This window comes from Gymnodraco acuticeps, unplaced genomic scaffold (assembly GCF_902827175.1).
Source record: "Gymnodraco acuticeps unplaced genomic scaffold, fGymAcu1.1, whole genome shotgun sequence".
Lineage (NCBI taxonomy): Eukaryota > Metazoa > Chordata > Actinopteri > Perciformes > Bathydraconidae > Gymnodraco > Gymnodraco acuticeps.
The window spans coordinates 2539089-2562678 of record NW_022990440.1 but is presented as its reverse complement, the minus strand read 5'-3'; the positions used below and the strand labels follow the sequence as shown (position 1 = coordinate 2562678).

The 23590-nt window shown below is 40.8% G+C and overlaps 1 protein-coding gene across 1 annotated transcript; it reads right to left on the bottom strand.

The window, feature by feature from the left end:
• Positions 1–104: 104 nt before the first annotated feature.
• On the bottom strand, positions 105–21458 carry scarf2 (scavenger receptor class F, member 2). Its single transcript, XM_034225332.1, has 11 exons — positions 20785–21458; positions 18632–18690; positions 18441–18542; positions 17223–17742; positions 16539–16757; positions 16209–16337; positions 15791–15894; positions 14186–14300; positions 13676–13773; positions 7129–7281; positions 105–3818 (listed from the first exon to the last, which is right to left on the bottom strand). The coding sequence occupies exons 1-11, from the start codon at positions 20892–20894 to the stop codon at positions 2587–2589; spliced, it is 2841 nt and encodes a 946-aa protein (XP_034081223.1). The 5' UTR covers positions 20895–21458; the 3' UTR covers positions 105–2586.
• Between the last annotated feature and the right edge of the window lie 2132 nt (positions 21459–23590).

The window sequence follows — 23590 nt, the reverse complement described above, 5'->3', positions numbered from 1 at the left end:
ACATTTGGAGAAGATGCCAAGGAGAGGGCATGCCCCCATGAGAATGTATCAGGTCAATTAGTGTATGATGAATGACATTGCAAAGTGATTAAATGAGATTTAACTTCTGTTTTTTATACAGCTACATGTATTGCTTTTTTTATTCCAAAGAAGTAAATGAGAAAACACCAATTTAATACCCTTACACAAATGGAAATCAATGTCGCTAAACACAAACCACAAAAGACAAAATATACCTTACAGTTGGTAACGTTTCTGCAGCTTTTCAGGCTCCTCTTTACAAAAATGCACTGTGTACCTATAAAAACAGGCATGGGCCAGTCAGATAAAAATTGCCACTTCAAAATAACACAAAGTTATGTTTTTAAGTATATGCAATTATTTCAACAGTGGTATCATAGTAGTATTGTACAATCCTTTCCGTATGAGTTTATCTTATTTATGGGGGCAATCATAACAACTGAAGGGAACAAAAAGTTACAGATTTCCGGTGCAGCTATTAATGCTGTATAATTACAATCTGCGTCATGCAGTTAAGTGTTAAACAAACAATAACATCAACAGAGAACAATTACAAAGCCAATGTAAACTTTACAAGGTGGAAAGTACTCATACTGTAGGTTTGCTTCAGAGCTTAGAATAAGCAACATAACAAAAGAAAAAGGAAAAGCAAATACAACATGAAAGCCAGTTCATTGACACCAAGGAAAACAGAACTACAAAGGTCATATAAGCACAGCTTACAAAGATAATAAAAGTACACAATGTATACAAGTAGAAAATGTTGAAAAAATAACCAAAGAAATGCGTTGTACCTTGATATAAACACATAAAACCAAGAAAAAAATTCAATTAGCTTTGAATTTAAAATATTCTTCAACCGCAAACATACCAATGGCATATTAACAAACATGCCATAATCACCATAACCATAACAATCATCCATTGTTTAGCAATCATGATTAAATGCTACTTTCAAAATAGCTCTCCACCAATAAGTGACACAAACTGAATTATTCCAGTTCAAGTATTCCACCCCACCAACTTTTTGGTATAATTATTTTAGGATCTACACTTGAAATAAAAGTTGGCAACAACATTAAGGCAAACATGGCTTCTTTGCTTAAACTGATCTACAGTTGAGGCACATTTCAAAGCTCAAGGCATGGTACCACTTAACCTTACTGACCTACCCTTAAAACAAATTAAATCGAAGCAACCTTTAGCATAAGTCTACTAGCTTAAGATAATACGATCCTTAAGGGGCAAAACATCCGTGACAAGATGTTTTTCCACTTAATTCCCCGATGGCATAAACAAATTTATGTGAAAGGGAGTAGCTCAGTTTGGGATATTGACCTAGTTTCTCGACTAAACTAAAAGAGCAGATAAAGACACATGGCAGTCTCCTCTTGTAGTCGGCTCTGTCGAGAATTCTACCAACAGTTATTGCTTTAACAAAAAATATTTACTGCATCTGATTTATGGGGTGTCCTGTAGTATGTTTTACTCAAATACAGCATAGATACACTGTGGATGTTGCTGTAGTACAGAGAAAGGATTCTGTTTTAAATGATTTCTAAGCATGACAAAGTGAGGAGATCAGATAGCTTGGGATTTTATTTTTGGTTTAGTGGTTTAGCTGACTGAATAAATCGTACAGTAAGAGCACATTCTAGTGATTTGGTGTTAGCCCAAGTATGAAAGAGGTTTAAAGCAGCCCTTTTTGCAGATAAATCAAAGCATTTGTTTGGGTTTCTACAAACATTGTCTGACAGAGTTAAACAAAGGAGAGCTAAGTGTTAAAATCCAAAATTGAAAAAAAGGTCTAAGGGAAGAGCCCTAAAACTCAATGAGGAATTAAGTGTGACTTACAAGAACAGAGGACTTTTAGATCCTAAATGTGGCATACTCGGGATGTCAAATTAAGTTGTTCAAAGAATAATGTTTCTTTATATTTTGGTATATCAAACTTTGATATAATAGCAAAATAGCCAAGGAACATAAAAAGGTTATTTCTTTGCTGAAGAAATTCCCCAACAATTCACACTTCAAGTGTTGCTCTTAATCGACAAGTATTGAACTGTATTAATGTATCTTGGTCCACAAACTTAACAAATAAATCAAAATAGCTTGCAATCCTAAAAGGATCAAATGTTCTGGTTATTTTAAGTACCATTAGTACCTTTGGATAGCGCACATAAAAAATAGCTTTCTTTCCTACACCTGCATAGAGAATTACAGTTATGCAACCTCAAAAGCAATCCATATATAAATATAGTGGTGGAAATACTGCAATGGAATAGAGATGAATGAACTATGGAGGATGTTGCATAGTCATTATATGATAAACGATCCTTGAAATGTAATACAATGGTGTATAGAGGTCATAATAATACAACTCACCAATTTGGCTCAATTACGCCCTTGATTTAAAAGTATTTCTCACTCCTAGTCCTGGAGTCGCAACACACTTACATAGAAAATGTCCCTTGATTGAAAAACGATATGGTTCACCTTACAACAAATCCATTTTAGTCTCTTTGAAATCCATCAAACACGTTGGTCATTTGTCTTTAAAAACCCTTATTTCACTACCTGTGGTGGCATGATGGCTGTCTTTTGCTGATGGGGCGTTTTACTTTCCGATGTATCCAAAGTACCCTCCTTGCCTTTCTTCCTTGGTGGCTTTTTCATGGGAGTTTTCTTTGGCGTGGGATCAAACATCGGGTCCCCTGCCCTTGAGCCGTTCAAGTCCTGCTTCTCCGGGCTCTTGGCTTCAGGGGTCCCGAGGTCGGTGGCGACTGGAGCCACCATTTTCTGGAGGCTGTTTGAAGTTGGCAGTAAGGGCTTGGTGGAGCCCTGCTGGCTTAATCCGCTGGAGGGGGTCCTCTTGGCTTTCTGTGGAGGTGTTGGCTTCTCTCGGTTTCCCTTGGGTGTGGAGAGACCGTTGGTTTTCGTCAAACCTGTCCCCTCGTTCCTGTTGATGCTTTGGGTTTTCTCCTTCAGCTGAGCAGCCAGGAGTGTGGCAGCCTCAGAGTTCATATGAGGGTGGATGACCTTGGGGCTCTTGGGTGGCTCCTTGGTGGTCTCCTTTGGAATGTCAGCACCCTTCTTCTCAGGTGAGGTGTTGTGGAAGCTACTTATCTTCTTGAGGGCATTCTGCACAACACCATTGATGTGCTCCATGTGACTGGGACTGCTGGGCTCATCCCCAGACTTCTTGCCTCGCAGAGGCTTGTGTTTGCTAGGGGAGCCATTGATGTCTGCCTCCTTCCCCTCTTGTTTCTTCTGTTGCTCACGGCTCCTCTCCTTCATTTTCTGCTGCTCCTCGCTTCTGGCTGAGCAAGTGCTGGAGCTCCTCTTTTTCTCCTTTGGCACTGCAAGGGCCTTCATTCCCCCATGCCCCTGTTGCTCTGGCTGGGGAGAACCTGTAGTATTTCCATGTATCCACGATACTTTGGGCTTAGTGGAGGGGTCTGGAGGACGTGGTTTGGGCTTGCCAGGTGAAGGTGGTGGCTTTCCATTTCGCTTTGCCTCTGGAGTAGGAGTGCCATCTCCATCCTTGCCGCTGCCATCGTCCTCCTTGGACTGCTTGGAGAGGCGGGCAATGCGGGCATAGAGGGCTGCAGTATTGGACTCAGAGCCACTGGTGGAGCCTTCACTGTCAGAGGACTTGAGCAGGGGCTGCTCGCTGCCTTCTAGTTTTGAGACACTGGTGTCTTTCAGGGAGGTGTACTCCCCTGCATCGTCCTCATCTTCTGGGTTCTCTGCTGCTGGGCTAGGGCTGCGCTTATCTCTGCTTTCATGCACAGATTCTGTGGATCATTAGAAGATCAACAGATATTAGTCAACACTATACAGTATTCACACTTAGTACGTTTTAAATATATATTTTTTACAAATACACATAGCTTATTGACAATACACTTGTGATTGCTAATATGGCCTTTTTTGGTATTCTGTGATCACTAGCTTATAAAGGCCGATGTTAGTTAATGTCAACCAACTTTCAATATACACTGAACAAAAATATAAACGCAACACTTTTGTTTTTGCTCCCATTTTTCATGAGATGAACTCAAAGATCTAAACCATTTTTATATACACAAAATAACCATTTCTCTCAAATATTGTTCACAAATCTGAAAAAATCTGTGATAGTGAGCACTTCTCCTTTGCCGAGATAATCCATCCCACCTCACAGGTGTGGCATATCAAGATGCTGATTAGACAGCATGATTATTGCACAGGTGTGCCTTAGAATGGCCACAATAAAAGGCCACTCTGAAACGTGCAGCTTTGCTTTGCCGAAAACCAGGCAGTATCTGGTGTGAGGGGTAGGAGTAGGGGTAGGGGTAGGGGTAGGGTTAGGGTAATGTTGTGAATCGAGTGGCCCATGGTGGTGGTGGGGTTATGGTATGGGCAGGCGTATGTAATGGACGACGAACACAGGCCACTCGATTCACAACTTTACCCTAACCCTAACCCTAACCCTACCCCTAACCCTACCCCTAACCCTAACCCTACCCCTACTCCTACCCCTCACACCAGATACTGCCTGGTTTTCGGACCCCCCCAGACCCCCCCAATAAAGCAAAACTGCACGTTTCAGAGTGGCCTTTTATTGTGGCCAGCCTAAGGCACACCTGTCCAATAATCATGCTGTCTAATCAGCATCTTGATATGCCACACCTGTGAGGTGGGATGGATTATCTCGGCAAAGGAGAAGTGCTCACTATCACAGATTTTTTCAGATTTTTGAACAATATTTGAGAGAAATGGTTATTTTGTGTATATAGAAAATGTTTTAGATCTTTGAGTTCATCTCATAAAAAATGGGAGCAAAAACAAAAGTGTTGCGTTTATATTTTTGTTCAGTGTAGTAGATATTTATCGTGTCTATGATATTTTGTATGCTTTACAGATTGTAATTGACATTACAATACAAATGCTACAAGTTTAGTGTGTTCATTAATTAATTAATTAAAGTGGACATATCATGCTATATTTGAATAATATATTGTAGGGCCATACCTATATAAAACATGCCTGTGAATTTATTTTTTCAAAATACCAAACAGATCATGCATTTTAGCCATACCTCATTTCGCTCTATTTGCTGTATTCCAGCCCTGTTTTTGCAAGGGCTGATTATGTGGCAAATGAGCTGCAGCTGACCACGCCCCCCTGCAAAGGAGGGGGGCGAGGCACGAGCGTGATGTTACCATGCTGTTACCATGCTGTTACCATGCTGTTACCATGCCACGGCAACCTCTCATTCCCCTGATAGGTGGAGAGTTGCCCATATAGGCGGAGCTCCCCGTTTCTGACGTCAGAACAATTTCAAATCTGTATCAGTCTGTATCAGCTCTGCTGCAGCCACGTTTTTAGAGATTTGGGTATGGTGGAAAAGAGAGAGGGTTTTGTTTTCTGACACACCGGGGACACATATGCATGTATAAAAGACGTACAAAGGTGCATTTTGCATGATAGGTCCCCTTTAAGGAAAGCTTTTAAATCTGAGTCTTAAAAAACAATGGCTTACATATGTGACATTCACAAATGTGACCCGCTCTATCGAAATCAGTCGGAAGTCGCAACGGCTCATTTCAAAATAAACGTGGATTTACGTAAAAAACTATTTTTTCGGGGTTCGGGTGTTTTGTTTGATTTTAAACAAACAAAGTCTTGGCTTTCAGAATATGAAACTTTTATTTCCAAAATCACACGATAAATACATTTTTGAAGCTTGTAAAGGGACGAAGACAGGCACCTCTCACTCGCAATCTGCTCTTCCGCAGCGCCGCCCCCCCCCTCCCTCCGGCTGAAATTATGAATGTAAGAGTATAGTAATCATAGATAACACGGCAGGGTCAGTTACAGTTTGTTTTCATCTGATTTCAATTAAAAAAAGTCTTGGCTTTCAGAATATTAAACTTGTTTCGGCAAATTCAGATGATAAATACCGCTTTGAAGCTTCGGCATAATTACAAGCGGAGAACGGAGTAACTTAAAGTCACAGCAGGCATAACAACAGCCGGAGTTTCTCGTGAGTGTTTTCCCCGGGAAACAAACACTACACACAAACGCAAAAACACACACACACGCACACGTATACACACACACTCGCAAGCTTCCCTCCAAACGAAAATATCTTCCCTCCGTAGTATTTTGATCATTTGCTCCACTAATAATCAATCAGATTGATGGATTTCAGAGAAGAGAAAACTTTGAAGGCCTTTTTCTCAAAATGATGTCTCGGTGACAGTCATTATATAATGTGACATATTTTGCTTAATATTTGGAGTACAAAAACAATCCTGATATCATTAGAAAGCTAGGAATATCCTCTTTCCAGCAGTGTATACAACTCAAAATGTGTCTTCGGGTCAATGCTACTGATTTCGATAGAGCAGGTCACAAATATCAGCATTGTTTACATTGTTAAGGAGACTTTTTTTGTCTTTCCACAAGAAAATAAAACATGTTATTTAAAAAACGTAAAGCTCAACCACTTCAATTGCTACTTTATAAACACATAAGGCTAGAGAGGCCCGGATCCAGATCCTATCAACTCTATTTCAGAACCCTTTTGTGATGTTTACAACAATACTTGTTATGCCCAAGGCTTTTTAATCAAAATCAATTGTTTCAAAGCCCTTGAACCAACCATAAGAAGAATGATAACCAAACCAAACTATTTAGACAACACTAAAAACCCATCAAACAATCACTCAACACACACACAAATCCCCGATACAAAACCCGACGTGTACTGTCAGACTTCCAGAATAGAAACTGATTAAATGGGTGTTTTCCATCAAACTTCAAGGAGTTAGTCATTGTTTGGATTTGTGCCATGTGCTGACTTGACCATTCCATTTCCTGTTTATACTCTCCTCATTCTTGGAGCAAAAACATGGGCCTAGATCACATATGATAAAGGAACTATCTCCATAATGAGATCTACAGAAGCCGGTGAGTCAAGTTGGGGATCTTGACTTCAGAAAAAACAATGTCTATCAGTGTTTATGCAAAGGCTCCTACATGCCAAAGACAAATTAGGGATTTATGTGCGTCATAACGAGATAACTAAACTGTTTATTTATTCAAGCGATGACTCACCTTCATGGGGCACACTGTAAACTGGCCCCTCGTCTCCGCTCTCAAAGGAAGAGAAAGACTCTTGAGACGACCAGGAGGAGGGGGAGGGCTGCTCGGCCACTGACGGAGGCTCGATGAAGCTGCAGTTGAAGTTCTCTGGGTCGTGGTGGGCTACTGAGAACAGAAAACAAACACAGAAGCCAAAAGGTCAGGCAGAGGGTATTGTACCATGTTACAAGAACAACAGTCTGTTCTCACTCACTCACAACTGCTGCAGAGATGTCAAAAGTGTTGGTTTTACTGTGTCTGATTTCTTTTTTTTTGCATTGGTTCTGAAATTAAGTTAACCAAAGCTTCAACATAATGGGCTTTTGCAAGGAAATTACAGTATTTTTGTATGAGGTGTTTATTATTGTTATATCTTGTTATCAAAAGTGAATCAAGTTTCACCTAGAATCTTAGCAAGTCAAAAGACAAACAAGATACACCATTCTGACCATCAAACAAGATACAGATTATCTGAAAAACCCATGCCTACCACCGTTTTATTTTGGAAAGGTTCTTGTTGGCCCACACAACTAAATAATGTAATCATTTATAAATGAATGCATACTTTGTAAAGAAGTATGCGAGCTAACATATATTCTTATTTTCACAATCTATGACATTCTAAATCATATCTAATGAATAAAAGGATTTGAAACGGGAAAAACTATTCTTAAAAATATTTAGTTTGGGGATAGTTTAGCAGATTTGGAAATACAAGTCTTGACTATGATGACAACATTTGAATCATAAGCATCTCATTAATTACAAAGCTAATTAATATATGATTTATTTATCTTACAAGAAGACTGGAAACACGGAGAAACACGTCATCTGTACATATTTCTGACGATGTGAGGGTTTCCTTTCAAACGCAACATTTGGTATGATTTTCAATATGTTTTTGTAAAAAAGGGATAATATCTGATATACTACTAAGTATTGATCCAGAGTTAAAATGTTGCTACGTTGATGTTATTACATGCCTTATTCTGTACTTTAGTTCATTTGTCATCTTCCAGAGAATCCTCTCCCTTAACAATGTAGATCAGGTCATTTTCTCTCTCACTTTCTGCCTCTTTCTCTCTCACTCTCTTTTCCTTCCTCCCTGTCAGACACTGCAGCATTCTGCTGACCCTTCAGTCTCAAGACAGCTGTGGTTTCTGAGGAACACTTGCGGCTGATCTCCCCATCTGGCGTGAGTTTTGGCCTAAAGTGTCCTGGGCGTTAACTCAACATGACCGACCACATCAGATGCTCCTGTGTACATGCCCGATGACACATGGGTGCATCCAATTGTTTGGATAAATAAATCCCCAAGATGGAAGAAATCCCCAAACTGTACCAAATCCTAGCTCCATAGCTGTTGTTGTTTGACTGTAACTAAAGATAAGTGATTTACTGCCAGATCTTTGCAGACTTGGCAACAAGGAAGACTGCAATTACTTTGTATTTAATCTGTAATCTGAGATTCAGATACATTGTCCATGCGTACGCAGTTTAAGTGTCTGATATGCATATACTTTTAAAAGGCAACTAACAACTAAATCAAATAATAATAGTACAATTCAAACTCATAACTTTAGCAAGGGTTCTGTTTAGAGGTTTCTCTCACCACAACGTGTAAGATAAACATGTCTGGTTTATTTTTCATCAAATTACAGCCTGATGTTTATCCCCTTGCTTCCTGTGTCCATCCGTCTGCCTCGCACCATGTGACTTTCTGTTCTGGTTTCAACATTTTCTCAAACAACAACCACATTTAGTCATGGTCATGGTTTCTAGCTGCTGAGTCTAACTTATATTTAAAAAAAATGTATCTGTATGTTACTACTTCAGATAGAAGATATGTTAAAAGTCTAGCTGACATACTAGGAAATAAGAATTAGATTCATTTGTATTGCTACACTGATCCTATACAAAATATTGTATCACATTTATCTAAAACAAGTCATTTAAACCTCTGAACTACATGTTTGAGTTATGGAGTCCAATGCCTTTGTGTTACTTGTAGGGAGGCTAATGTCAACACAGGTGCAACATGTCTACAATAAGCAAGTACATATGTGTGTAAAAGGGGCTTAAAAGACCAAACATAGCATGTGTTTTGATACAAATGTAGAGTGGACTTCCATCCACATTTGTGAGATTATTAAGAGATATCCTGTTTACCAGAATAATGCCACCCTGCTCTTCCTACATGTGCAGTAGTAGTTGTTGGACTGCTGTGGCTACAAAAAAGACTACAAATCCAACCTATGTATCCATAGGTGTTGTTGACAAAATAATATTTGCCCTCATTGAATTAGAGGAATAAATAAGGAATAAGACAGGGTTATTTATTTGCCCTACCTTAACTGTCAGTTTCTTTACTGTGCAGCAGCAGGCAGAGAGTGACTGAGGAATGTAGAGCAGCTAACGTATACAAAGACTTCAGTTAAGTTAGTCAACAAGCCAGCACATGGGTATTTTATGACATTACTTGTGAGCATTGATGAGCAACTGCTACCCTTGAGGTCCAGACTGTCTGTCTAGTGGGGAAGATTGTCCTGCAGACTGGAACGCCACTGTGATCCCTCCCTTCATGGAGGCTAACGCACAACAGGGCATTATTTACACGTCCCAGCTGCAGAGCTCTGCCACCACAGTTGCTCAGTGGGGGGGGGGGTTGGGGGGTCACAGACTTAGTCTTAAGGCCAGAGAGGTGGGATGTGACATGAACATGGCTAGTTCAAATGCTTGGTCGAGTTGTTGAAATCTGGAAATAAAAGGGGAAATGAGTTGCCAAAAAGAATAAACAATGTGTTTCAGCCTGAAATAGCCTGTGTCAGGGTGACAGGATTGCCTGCAAATAAAACAAAAAGTACACTGAGTGAGATTCAAAATGGCCAATAGCTATCAATGTTGACAGTTAATCACAATTACTCATACATCTCAAACTGCCCTTTTCCCCTTGGTAACATCTTAAATTCCAAACAGAAAACCTTACAACTTCTTCCCAATCCTTCTCAGAATCAGAATCAAGTTGTGTTTTTGTTGGTGCCAATGTCAGAACAATTCCCTCAAATCTACGAACAACACCAGACAAACAACATTTGTTTTCAAAGATACTGTGCAACATAGACATTGACATAAACAACATATTTTTGGTGTAATAGTTTTATTCTAAACACCAAGATTGATCGACTTGTTCGTTTGCAACAATGCTAACGCTAGCAGAGATATCCGTCAAAATCAAGAAACATTGATAGAAACGGAAATAGAGACATTCCATTTCATTGCAGGCCAATATAAAACATACGGTAGTAGTCATAGGTAGCTTTTTGTTGTATACTGATCTAGGAGGATGAACTTTTTTTTAGCGGGAAAAGTTTTCACAGTTATCATCTTTTCGCTACCTTTCTACTGTTAGCTATTTTGTTGAGTTGCATTAATAAAATGCTAGGCGGCTAAGCAATGATGGAATATGTCAAGTATGTTTATCGTGAGGGGAGTTTGCAACCTAAAAGCAGACACATTACTTAACAACTTGTTGTTAAATTAGGCTTAAAAGGAACCAGTCAAACATGGATGATATCTACAGCCATTACATTGTGCAATTAACTTTTACTTCATAATGATAAGTGAAAGCATGTACTGCCACTTAGTTAAATGCACTCAAGAAGGACTTTAGGGTGTGGGAACGTTTCCTTTAGGCATCTCACAACTGCACGAATGTATGGTTGAGTGTTGCTGCAAACACATTTGCAATTCCATCTAACTTTCCCAGGATAAATAGAGATGAAAAAAAGCAGGTGGCGCTGCTCTCAACCCTTACCCGAGGGGAAACATTTGGACACAAAGGATGTGAGGAATGCCGGACAGACGTGAATCTGTTGGGCGTGGGGTAAATGTTTAGAATGGAATGCCAAACTACAAACAAACAGCCTTAGTTTTGCCAAGAGGTTCATGTAGCTATTTCTCCTTTTCTAACAGAGAGGTAAATGTTGTCTTACTTTCCTATACTTCCCCCTTTTCGTTTTTATTTTGTCTTGCCACATCTGTTGCCACTGACCCTGGTGTGGATAAATCACAGTTCTGACACAGGCTGGGGTAAATGTGACCACTTCCTGTTTCCAGCCCCATTGGGCCCCCTCTGGAATGCATGTGTGCAGGACTGTGTAGCCCCAGTCAGAGTTAGGGTTTCTAAAATGTTGGCAGACCAAGCTTCTGCGGGTAATCCAAGAGAAAGCAAGGAAGCAAACATTTGAATAGGACAAACCAGAAAGGATGACAGCGATGCATACCAGTAATATATTTGACTGGGTATTGATGTCTGAACTGTCATTTGATTGGCACAAGCTTGTCTTATATGATCGATCTTTTAAAAAAAAACACATTTGGCTAAGATGACGTTGCTTTTTTAGGCCTCTGGCACATTGCTTCACATGGTCAGGCTCTCCATAAACAAGCGTATTAATGTCCCACACTGATGACAAAGGCAAGTCTGTCCCAGTATTGCATTTTGACTGAGGCATGATTGGGACTAGCTTAAAGAATAGCTGAGGAGGCGCATGCTGCTCAGACATGGAAAAGAAACCCGGTCATCAACTTCTTCTACAGTACCCTGACTTCAGGAGAACCCTTTAAGGAACATCTAATTAGACTGCTTCATAACAATGTTTAAACTGAAGCAATGTTAGGAAAACTGCTGTGTAACACTTTGAATATGTATTTGTTGTACTAGTCAATCATTGAAACTTAAAACATTGGAAAAAGATTCCCTAGAACGTTCGAGAAAGATTCCCATTTAAAAGTTCCCGTTACCCACTCCCTTGGCTTGCTTTGTCAGAGAGTGCAGCATATTTGGCAAACGGGAGCCAGAGAATGTTTGGGTTTATATCTCGATGAATGATTTTTAACAATAAATCGATTATGATAATTGCTGTTTATTAACTTTCTGTCAGTGTAATCATTCAATAAATTACTAATTGCTTCAGCAATACTGAAAATGTCATCCCCATATTCTGTCAGTGCTGTTAGGTAAACAGTATTAATCTCATACTTCAATTAGTAAGTAAAAACATTTGCACAGTTAATACAAATGGGCTTCTACATAGGTCTGAAAAGTAAGATGAATATTTCCATGCTTGAAAATATTGGAAATTACATAAAGTCGTTGAACAGTATTGCTGTTCTGATATGCAGGAATAACAACTCATTTACTCTGCATTTGCATGTATTGTCAGAAGAGGGAAATCATTTTGGTGATATAGCATAGCTTATAGGGGCAACATTTATATATTTAAGTATGTATTTAAGTAGCTATTTTGCATTGTGTGTAGTGTTTTTAAATATATCATATATTCTCTGTTGGCTGTGAATATAGGACTGGGGTCACAGACAGATCTGTCACAGACCACGAGACCTCCGCATGGAGCAGCAGAGCGTCCACCCAAACAGTGTGGCCTTTGATAGCGCGTCACTCACCACCACCCGGGCCCCCCGACAACCACTGGCCTTCTTTTAATAACACAGCCTTCTCCTCAGTCCCAGAAAAAACTACTTGGGGAAGAAGATGATGGAAGTAAAGAAAATGGGGAGAAAAAAAAGCCCCAGTTTAGGGTTGTAATAATATGAACACATGGCATTTGAGGGTGCCAAATATAATAAGGAGCTCTAAAACCAGTGCATTCCTTTCAAATGAAACCCCATACTCGCCTGGCAGCCACCATACACTCTTCAACCCTATTTATCATCTGAGACGACTGAGGAAAAATGGTAAATCTGATTGCTGTGCATTGCTGTCATTGTCCCTGCTGTGATAAGCTGAAGACGTATATAAAAGCACTGAGAGCTTGTGAAACAACTTTATATCATGTCAAGTCTAAATAACCTTTATTTACTGGTCTGTGATAAGTATGCATTGGCTTTTGAAGTGGCAACAGATTTCACCCCTCCAGTGTTTCAGAGGGATATTATTGTTCGTGCCGCTGTCACAAAGACAAACACATCACTTTCTGTTTTCGATAAGCTACCAGCAACACATAAATGCATACTGCGTTTGTCTAACAAACTGCGCAACGCAGACAGTATCAACGTAGCTACCGCTGGCAGCCAGGCAAACATTACTGTCCAAAGCAAGAAAGAAATTGTAATAATCCTACCATAAGCACAGTAATCAAAGCCCTGATTTAAGTGCTATGATAAAGAAGGACTAAAACACCCATTAATATAGCTACTATGGTTGATATTGGGGAAAGCTAGCCATTTTGTTGAGTTGAGCTGAGGGGAGATCACGACTAGGGGTTACAGAATGTAATTTCAATGTGTAATTTGTTATTATTTTGTCATTGTGCAATCAACATTAACCTCTTGATAAATACACAAAGCAAAAATATTTTCAATTGCTACTTTAATGAAGCTATGAGTGATGTGGCTTTAGCAGCCTGTGTTGTAAAATCACCAGAGAGGATGATTACATAAAACACAGCAGCTTCTGGCAGCCCTGCTGTGGGATATGAGGAAGAGTTTTGGGGCTTACCGACAACTTTGGGCAGTTTCTGTCGCCTCAGTGGAATACGGGGAAGTTTAGTGCTGATTCGGCTGAATCGTCCACACAGGATCCGCTTGGCTTTTTTGCTGTTGGTAGAGATGTCTTGGTCAGGATTGAAAAGGGATGACGGCATGGAAATCCAAATGAATCATTCAAAAGAGGCATATTAAACCTGGCCCCATGCCTCTTTTGAGGACTCTGGGGCTGCTCACATTGCTACTCACACTGTTATGTCAATATACAAGAGCACTTGAAATACAATTGAAATGCATTTATTAATTTAACAACCTGGTACCTGTGAGATAGAGTAGAAAGAAAATATGTTCCTCTATTTTCATAACCAGGTCAAGCCTCCTACTAGGATCTTGCTCCTGTGGGGGTTGCCCACAGTATTAAGTATGTAAGTCGCTTTGGATAAAAGCGTCTAAAAAGTGACATGTAATGTAACTCGAGCCCCTGTGTCGGCCATAGAGGTGAAGACAACTATCTGTCACTCACTTGTGGTCTTCTTTGTGTCGACACAGGCAGCAGCAGCACAGCAGTGAGAGGAGGACAATCAGTAAAAAAGAGACCAAGGTTCCAGCCGCGATCACGCCCATCCGCTGGTTGGGCACTGAAAGACGAGAAGCAGAGAATCATGGGTGTGCCACATTGGCGCAGCAACATTTTAATGCCAGTTTCAACAAATCTCTCTCTCTCTGTCATCACTAGCACTAGAGACCTTAGCAAATTATCATGATTTACTGTACAAGTGAATTAAAATGACTTCAGGAGAGTGCTTAGCTAACTCTATATGATCTTTATTAATGTGATGGTTGGCTTTGATAATAAAGATAAAGCACAGAGCTGTGTTAACAATTGATTTTCAATAGCTGATGACATGAAGCATCCCTGGGGAATACTGCAACAGGCTGAAATTCACTACCATTAATTCACTATTAATCTTATCTCCCTCAAGACACAGGACCACTTGTGCTTTCATTGCTGATTTCCTGCAAGCAACCGCCCACCCGTCCCTGCCTCCCACTCCTAAGTCATCGATGATTTATTAAACACCCCTCCCTCTTCCAGTGGGATACACCCCAGAGATAAAACGTGCTGTATTGCATAAGCATTGACTGCCTTTGGCGCTAGCATGGACAGATGACACCAGAAGACAAGCAAACCATCAGTATGGCTTTAAGTAGCGCCGGCCGTCGGATCTTTACACTGTCACATAAGGCTGAGATGGATTGTTAGGCAGTCTGGGCGTGGCATGTTGTCATTGCTATATGCTCACAGCTGGATACAGATTGGGAAACGTTATGGGTGGGGAAGTCATGTAAAAGTGACAATGGAGGCAGTCAAATGCATAGGAAATTCCTTAAATGCTAAGAAAAGGTCCTTCAATGCCTCCGTTTTATCTCCTTTAGCAGATGACACTATCCTTTATTGAAGGAAACGAGATAAGCGTCTTCACACAATTCCATGCTCAAAAACATTTGAAGTTACACAGGTCAATAACATTTCATCATTGGATAATGAACCAATTTGTCATTTACATAATTTCTAGAGCTCATGATGGTTTCGAACTGCCACTGCCCATGATGTCTACTGGCTGAAATCATTCCTACCTTTGTATCCTAAACAACTTCGTCCTGACCGCCTACAATGAGCTCCTATTTCCTAGTTCCTCTTTCTCTCGCTCTCTCTTCCCTCTCTCTCTGGCTGGACAGGAACAGAGCCAACAAACACAGCCATAAAAAGGACAGCGGTCTGGGTCTGGAAACGCTATCAAGGCCTTGCTAAGTTAACTCTCCCACTACACATGCTGACCTGAATAGAAGTGTTTGTTGGTACTTAGTGTTTCCAGCCAACTATGAGACACTGAATACACAGGCAGCAGTAGTGGCATCTGGCTCTTTGGACAAACAGTTCAGAAAAGTTATAATTCCTTTGGTATGAGTAATAAAAGTAAGAAAATAGCAGTTTTTGTGTGTCTCTGAAAAGGTACGTTATTTGGAAAAACACTAGTTTCTGACAACTGCTATCCACAGGAATACCTTTAAAACATTGCATCTAAAAAGCATTTGCATGTCCTTAGAGAAAATAAAACATTCTTACGGAGATGGCAAGCACCAGACACAGGATCACAGTTCTTGTCATTGCAGGAGCAGGTTTGGTTGCAGTTTACTCCATACTGGCCAGGTTGACAGGTCATATTGCAGCTTGAGTACAGACAAAAACAACATCTGTTTAATGTTCAATCCAACTGACAGGTGCAAGACATTTGATGCAGAAAGTGAGAAAAGTCATGAATGGGATCAGTTTTTTGTTCCAAGCTAAATCATTCCCACTTTTAAAGAGTATTCTTTATCAGTATCTGTAACAACACGCCCCAAAACACATGCTTTGCTTGTGTAATTCTCAAATTATTTAAGTGTTTGACAAAAACGTAATACAAATCTATGGACCAATTTCTCTTTATATTGCAAAGCACAAGCGTGAGTTTTTTTTGCGTATGAGGTGTCTTAAGACTTACTAGGTGCCATAAAATCCAGGGTCGCACAAGCACTCTCCGGTGACAACATGACAGATGCCGTTAAAACAGTGACTGCAGTTGTTCTCACAGTTCTCGCCATATGTGCCGTTGGGGCAGCGCACCTCACACCTATTATACACAAAAGGAATTAAATGATTACAGTAATTTTCAAGCTAAGACATATGCGTCACAGACATTATTACTGAATGGAAAGCAATATTACAGTAGCTACTACTTAAAGGAACCAATGTTTTTAACTTTGAAAATTACATAGCTCAATGTAAAAATGCAGACCTAACAGAAAAACGAAATATTTTCGTGTTGTCTTACCTGTCCCCAATCCAGCCAGCGTTACAGTGAGAGCACTTGCCATGAATAGGATCACAGTGGTGACCATCTTTACAGAGAGGACATACTTCCTGGCAATTTTCGCCAAAGTAGCCCTTTAAGCAGAGCTGGTCGCATCGTGTTCCATTCCAACCTCGGTCACAGGTGATGCAGCGTCCCTCCGTCACCTTACAGGGCTGCTGGCCCTTGCAGTGCCCACATCTGTGGTCAGCAGGGAAGAAGAAAGAAAAGGTCATTTATCAGGTTTGCACGAAAGATCCTTCATCATATTTTAATGAAGTAAAACAGTTTACCTTAACCCCTTTCATTGTTGCATCAATTATCATTTATTTGGGAGCTAACTGCATTAAACTATAACCCTGTTCTTTTTACTTTAAAGGAATTGTATCATGTGAGAATTTCACAGTCCATGGAAGGTAAAACACTTAACCTGAATTGCTTTTGAATGTTGGCTGACGATTATGGGTAATGTGAATACCAACTCCCAAACCTCACTTTATTATTGCACCATTAAGTAAAACACTGAGACATTTTGAGGGTTATCAACCACAGCAAATATAAAATCTTATTTCCTATTAAAACCACAAAACCACACCATGATATGGATCAAACAAGAACATTGAACATTAGGCATCTGTAAAAGTGTTGCCAAGACTTTTTCCCCACCTGTTCCTGCAGTTTTGACCATAGAATCCGGCAGGACATGGTTCTCTGCAGAACTTCCCACGGTACCCTGGTGTGCAGGTGCAGGAACCGTCAGCCTGGTTGCACTTGCCGTGGATGCATTGGCAGTAGCGCTCACAGTGTTGGCCCCACAGCCTCTCCCGGCACTGGCAGCGCCCCATGAACTGGTCGCATGGTGAGCCGTTACAGTTACACTGAGTTCCACAGCTCCTCCCCATCCAACCAGGATTGCACATACATCGGCCCGTCATTGCATCACAGACAGAGTTGCTGGTACAGTGGCAGTTGTTATTGCACTGGGGACCCCAGGCGCCCGGGTGACATGTGCATTTGCCAGTCTCTTGGTCACACTTGCCATTTTTGCATAAGCAAGGATTCTCGCAGTTAGGTCCCCAACGATTGTGGTTGCAGGTACACTCGCCAGTCAAGTCATCACACTGGCCGTTGGGGTAACATTGACATTTTCCCTTGCAGTCAGGGCCCCAGAACTGTGTAGGGCACTCTGTTGTTAGAGAGCAGATTAATCAGGAAATGGTAAATACTAATGTGACTTGTCAAATATACAAAACAAAGTGACAGTCTAAAGCAAAGCTACTGTCTCTCTCAGTGGTGCGTTGTGCCTAGCATGGCTACATGATCCAAACAGCAATTTTAACATGAAGGACAGGTGCAATGTTTAGGATTGTACTAGTATTTGTTTGACTTGGACTCAATAGGTGAATGTGTTTTTGGTTATTTGCTTGAAGTAGGGTATGTTGTTAACATGAGCTTAAAACAATGAACATGTTGTTCTACGAGAAAAGTGAATTTCTTTGCTTTTAATTTATTCTTCAAAAATCATAAAAGTGTTGTTAATGTGTGAATATTATTCTGCAAAAAAAATTGTAAATATCATAATATTTTGTTTGCAAAACTTCTTAATAACAACAAGAACAAATATCCAATTGACACTACATTGCCCACATTAGCTTTTTGCCGAGGGAACCAGTGCAATGCTAACTTCCAGGTTTGCCAATAAACATATGTCATTCCAACCCAGGAGGACTTTAGTTGTTTAGATATTGTACTCTGGAACAAAGTTGGAAACTTATATATAAAAAATAAACATTGCCAATCAAAGCCATGCCACTAACATTAACCTTTAAACACCATGGACGAGAGACAAAAGGCAGAAATGCTGCTAAAAAAAAACTTGCTTACTAGTGTCACAGCTAGCTCCAAAGTATCCATGACGACAGCGACATTCATTCGGCCTGACACACACCTCATTTTCCTTGCAGGTGAAGTTGCCTTCACAGAGAGCTTGGGTAAAGAAGAATTGAACACATTATTCAACTGGTACAATGAACTGTACGACATGTACTTATAAATGATGTCTGTGCGGTACATACGTGTCGAGCATTCAACGCCTAGCTGCCCCCATCCACTGCAGCACACAAATCCTGATGATCTGGAAAATAAATTACGGGATTGAAAATGATGAAGAACATGGCTAAACTGTAATGAAACAAACACATATCCAAATGACAGCATCCACACCCAACTCATGCCTCTCTAATCTCCCAGTTATATTGATGTGGCTGGTGCCAAATTCTGCAAACGTATGCAGGGCATTCATGACACATAGCCTACAACATGGTTGTATAATTATCTGTATATAGGTCATTCCCATTCTCATACAGCTCATTCACTCAAAAGCTGATAACCCCTGAGTCTGTGTGGTTTCTTAGTTTATTTAGGTGTGTTACGGGGGAAATGTAAAAACTCAGAGACAACATTTAGCAGCCAAGTTTAAGGCCTGTCAGGAAAGGACGGATGTGTCTCGTCTTCCTCCCACGCCTTTGACCTCTGCGGGGCCCCTGCAACACGTCAGCTTCCCCCTTAAGTGTTTGAAGATGGCAGTTTGCTTTCAGTCAATGAGCAAGGAGCTGCACTGTTTTTTATGTTGCCAAAATAGGCGCTTCGAAGAGATCACAGGTCCAAGCTCTGTATGCTTTTACTTGTTATGGAATAAAAATGGTTTCTAAATAGGACTTTCATTTTATGTGCATAATGTGGAACTAGATTTAACTTTCAGCAGCTGTACCACATCAATCATTGTCAGCACAAAAAAAAGAAAGATTGCATTCACTGTTGTTTATAACTAATTTGGTGTTTAGAAGCATAGCTTCATTTCTGTTTGCTTTTCATTATTACATAACACACGTATCAACTGCCTTTGCCAATAAATTCAATAGCAGCTCTTTAACTGATTGAAAAACCTATTTTTAGGCATCAGTGTTGAAAGCATTGCATTCAATTCAGAACATATTAAAACAGAATGGGTAAGTGGTGAGCGAAGAGTTCACTGCAATGCATGTTGAACACAGGAAGGGGGGCAAAATGTCAAACTTGCATATCAGGTAAAAAAAACTTCACACATCACTAAAAGGGCATTATGTTTCTTGTAAATGACTCTTTGTTGCCTAGAAAAGCACACAACAATATATGAGATGACAACATAACTTCAACTTTAAAGGTCAGGTCTTGCTGACTTTACTTTTCATTCTGACTGCATGATAGCGCTGTTTGGCTTTTCAAATGCACTGTTTTTTTTTTTTAACAAGACACTAATTATATCAATCACATGGTTTCCTATCACTCTTGTCTTTTATAGCACAAACGAGAATAATGCCTTGATTACACTTCTGTCCACTATCACAAAATTCATAGACATCAGTCCAAAACGTTTGGCTGCTGCAGTCAGCAATTTGGACGTTGGTTATTTTATTTTTTTATACACCAGAAATCCACAAGTTGTAAGAGGTCATCAAGAGATGCTTTTTGAAGCCTTCACTTTTAAAGAAGAGAGATGTTAATTAGATTGTAATCCTTTCACTTCTTTTATCTTTAATTAATAAATATCAACTTTCCACCAAAGTTGTTTGCTTTAATAATGTGAAAATATTTTATAAAAACTAAAATCTAAAAATGTATTAACAACCACAATGTGATATCAAACGGTGCCAAGAATACTGTGAAGGTCAACGAGAGCGCCCCCTAGAGAGCATTGCAAAACATCCTGTTCCAGATGTACACATCTGTATAGCTGCTTTCTTCAATGGACTCCTGCTATACTGGCAATACGTTAGAAAACAACGTATTCAACGTAAAGGAATGCATCAAATATGTATGTTGATATGAATGCTTGAATAATACAAGTTAAATGTAGGAAGTCAGTGGTTGATTTCAAATATCAACATTACATTTCCCCACTTTGCCGAAAACCGTTATACGTGCATAGGCGAACACTGTTAAAAATGTGAATGCTTTATCAAGATATTGATTGATGTCTTCTGCATTTTCAAAATCCTAATAAATCATTATAACTAGCAACTGACTTCAGGAATGAGATTATAACTTTAATTTAGTGCAACCTCAACTCATTGTTTTAAAGTAAGTCGCCTTTTGAAGCAAGGGAGAATGAAGGAAACAAGGAAAACTAACAACACGCTGACTTGAATAAACAACAAATAAACCCATCTTGTTCTGCGTGGATGCTTACCCAGGTGCTTTGCATACATTTCTGCCTTTGGGGTTGAGTTCTTGGCTGACACTGGAGCAAAAGAACAGACAAACCACCGCAACAACAGCAAAAGAGTTCTTCACTTCCATTGTACAAGCAGCAGCATCCTTCTAGACGCCGTTTTTACTCCGCATTTCCCTTCTCCGAAAAGTAATGATGATGGCTTTGCACTGGCTTTTAAACAATCCGAGTATAATCCAGATGTATCTGCTGAGTAAACATAAAATCCTTGTCCAAAAATGTGTTTGGAGAACTCTTGCAGCCACCTACGAACACCCAGAAACTCAGAGGCAAAAGAAGTGACCAGCGACAGCAATCCCAACCGAACAGCCGGAAAAAAAGTCCTAAAACCGAAACCTGCAAATCACGGTATTCTTGATAAATGCTGTTTTCCGACAGTGCCCCGTTTATTCCACCAAATGTTCTAAAAGAGGTCGTAATACATAGCCCGTGATTCGAGACTCATAATGATATAAAACACATTTCTTTTCCAAAACAATGCCCTGAAGGAGCGTGGAAACGTGTAGATATGCTGATTGACAAAGAAATGGAGGCGAATCAGCTGCCTTTCGCTTTTTCCTCTCTGAGGAGAAGCGCTTAATCCGTAACGTTTGTCCTCTCTTGCGCTCTCAGGAGTGGCAGGAGGGAAATTCCTGATTTGTTACTCTATCTTTGGCTCTGTGCGCCATGCGTGCGCCACCAAATGTACATAGGCCTGTGTGCAACAGAGCAGATTTAATGGCCCCGGTTAAAACAATGTAGTGTGGCCCAATTTGTCATCAGAGCAACAACATAAAGTTAATTTAGGCTGTTAGGACTAAAAAGCAAAGCTGTTTTGTATGAGGAGAATTGCCAATAGTGTCATTATTTCCATAGTTGCGTATTGTATGCCTATCATCAAAATGACAGAGTTAAAGCTAAATCTGATTAGCATTTAATAACCTACTAAGAACCTCCATTTATTTAAGGTAGTATCTAATTGATGGATGTTAAGAGTGTGTGTGCTTTTGGGGGGGTGGAGGGGGCAGCAGTGTATACGTTAGTCAATAGCTCCCCCATCTGTTAACACCAGTGAAGTGATACATTTGGGCACAAGGCTGTGCTACATTAAACTAAGTGCAAGGTCTCTTAACCCTTAACTACCTGTTTAGCAGGTGAAATATCATATTTTGTCTTCATTACATCTGATTGATAATAACATTGAACCATTGTTCATGAATGCTGACATGCATGGACAGTGCAAGACACAAAGTATCTTGTTTTCTTACAAAAACATCACATGGGTTCAGGATTTAAAGGTATTAAATACCCTCTACAAAATGTTATAACCCCTGTATAATTTAATTACTGGAATGTCAACATAACCCACTGTTAAAATTCAAAACAGAAAACAGTCGTGACCAAGATTTTACAGGTTTTATAAGTTATAATGCATGATGAAAAACGTAGGTCTCCCTTTCATGCATGAATTATGAAAACCTCAGTCAGGATTTTTTTACCAAGTGTTTTTATTGCTCTTGGGGCATGAACAACAAGATTTTAACTTTAGTTTCTTTTTATCTAGTCTTTTCAAATATAGAAAATAAATGTTTTATATGTCCACTCAGGTGGACAGTAGCGTTAAAGGTGGCCGGGCTTGCCACGGAGCCCGGCCGGGCCCAGCCCGAAAAGGCAACGTGGGCAACACCTCCGCTTCTCCGTCCCGCGGGCCCACCACCTACGGGAAACAGCGATGGGGTCGGGTGCGCTGCCAGAAGGGTGGCAGTGAAAGCGGAGGGTCTCGACGGACCAGACCCAGGCGACAGAAGCTGGCTTTGGGGACGTGGAACGTCACCTCTCTGGGGGGGAAGGAGCCGGAGCTTGTGCGGGAGGTGGAGCGTTACCAGTTGGATCTGGTTGGGCTCACCTCTACGCACAGCGTCGGCTCTGGAACCTTACTTCTGGATAGGGGTTGGACTCTATTCTTCTCCGGAGTTGCTCAAGGTGTGAGGCGCCAGGCGGGTGTGGGGATACTCACAAGTCCCCGGTTAGGTGCTTCGTTGTTGGAGTTTACCCCAGTGGACGAGAGGGTCGCCTCCCTACGCCTGCGGGTTATGGGGGGGAAAACTCTGACTGTTGTGTGTGCTTATGCACCCAACAGCAGTTCAGAGTACCTTCTTGGAGACCCTGGAAAGAGTCCTGTATGGGGCTCCTGAAGGGGACTCTTTAATCTTGCTGGGAGACTTCAACGCACATGTGGGCAATGAGGGAGACACTTGGAGGGGCGTGATTGGGAGGAACGGCACCCCTGATCTGAACCGGAGTGGTGGTTTGTTACTGGACTTCTGTGCTAGTCATGGATTGGCCATAACAAACACCATGTTCGAACATAAGGATGCTCATAAGTGTACGTGGTACCAGAACACCCTAGGCAGAAGGTCCATGATCGATTTCGTTATCGTATCATCGGACCTGAGGCCGTATGTTTTGGACACTCGGGTAAAGAGAGGGGCGGAGTTGTCAACTGATCACCATCTGGTGGTGAGTTGGGTCGAGTGGCGGGGGAAGCCTCTGGATAGACCTGGTAAGCCCAAACGTGTAGTTCGGGTGAACTGGGAACGTCTGGAGGAGGCCCAAGTTCAGGAGGCCTTCAACTCACACCTCCGGCGGAGCTTTTCCTGTGGAGGTTGGGGACATTGAACCAGAGTGGTCGGTGTTCAAAGCCTCTATTGCCGAAGCCGCGGCGGGGAGCTGTGGTCTCAAGGTCCTAGGTGCCTCAAGGGGCGGTAACCCTCGAACCTCCTGG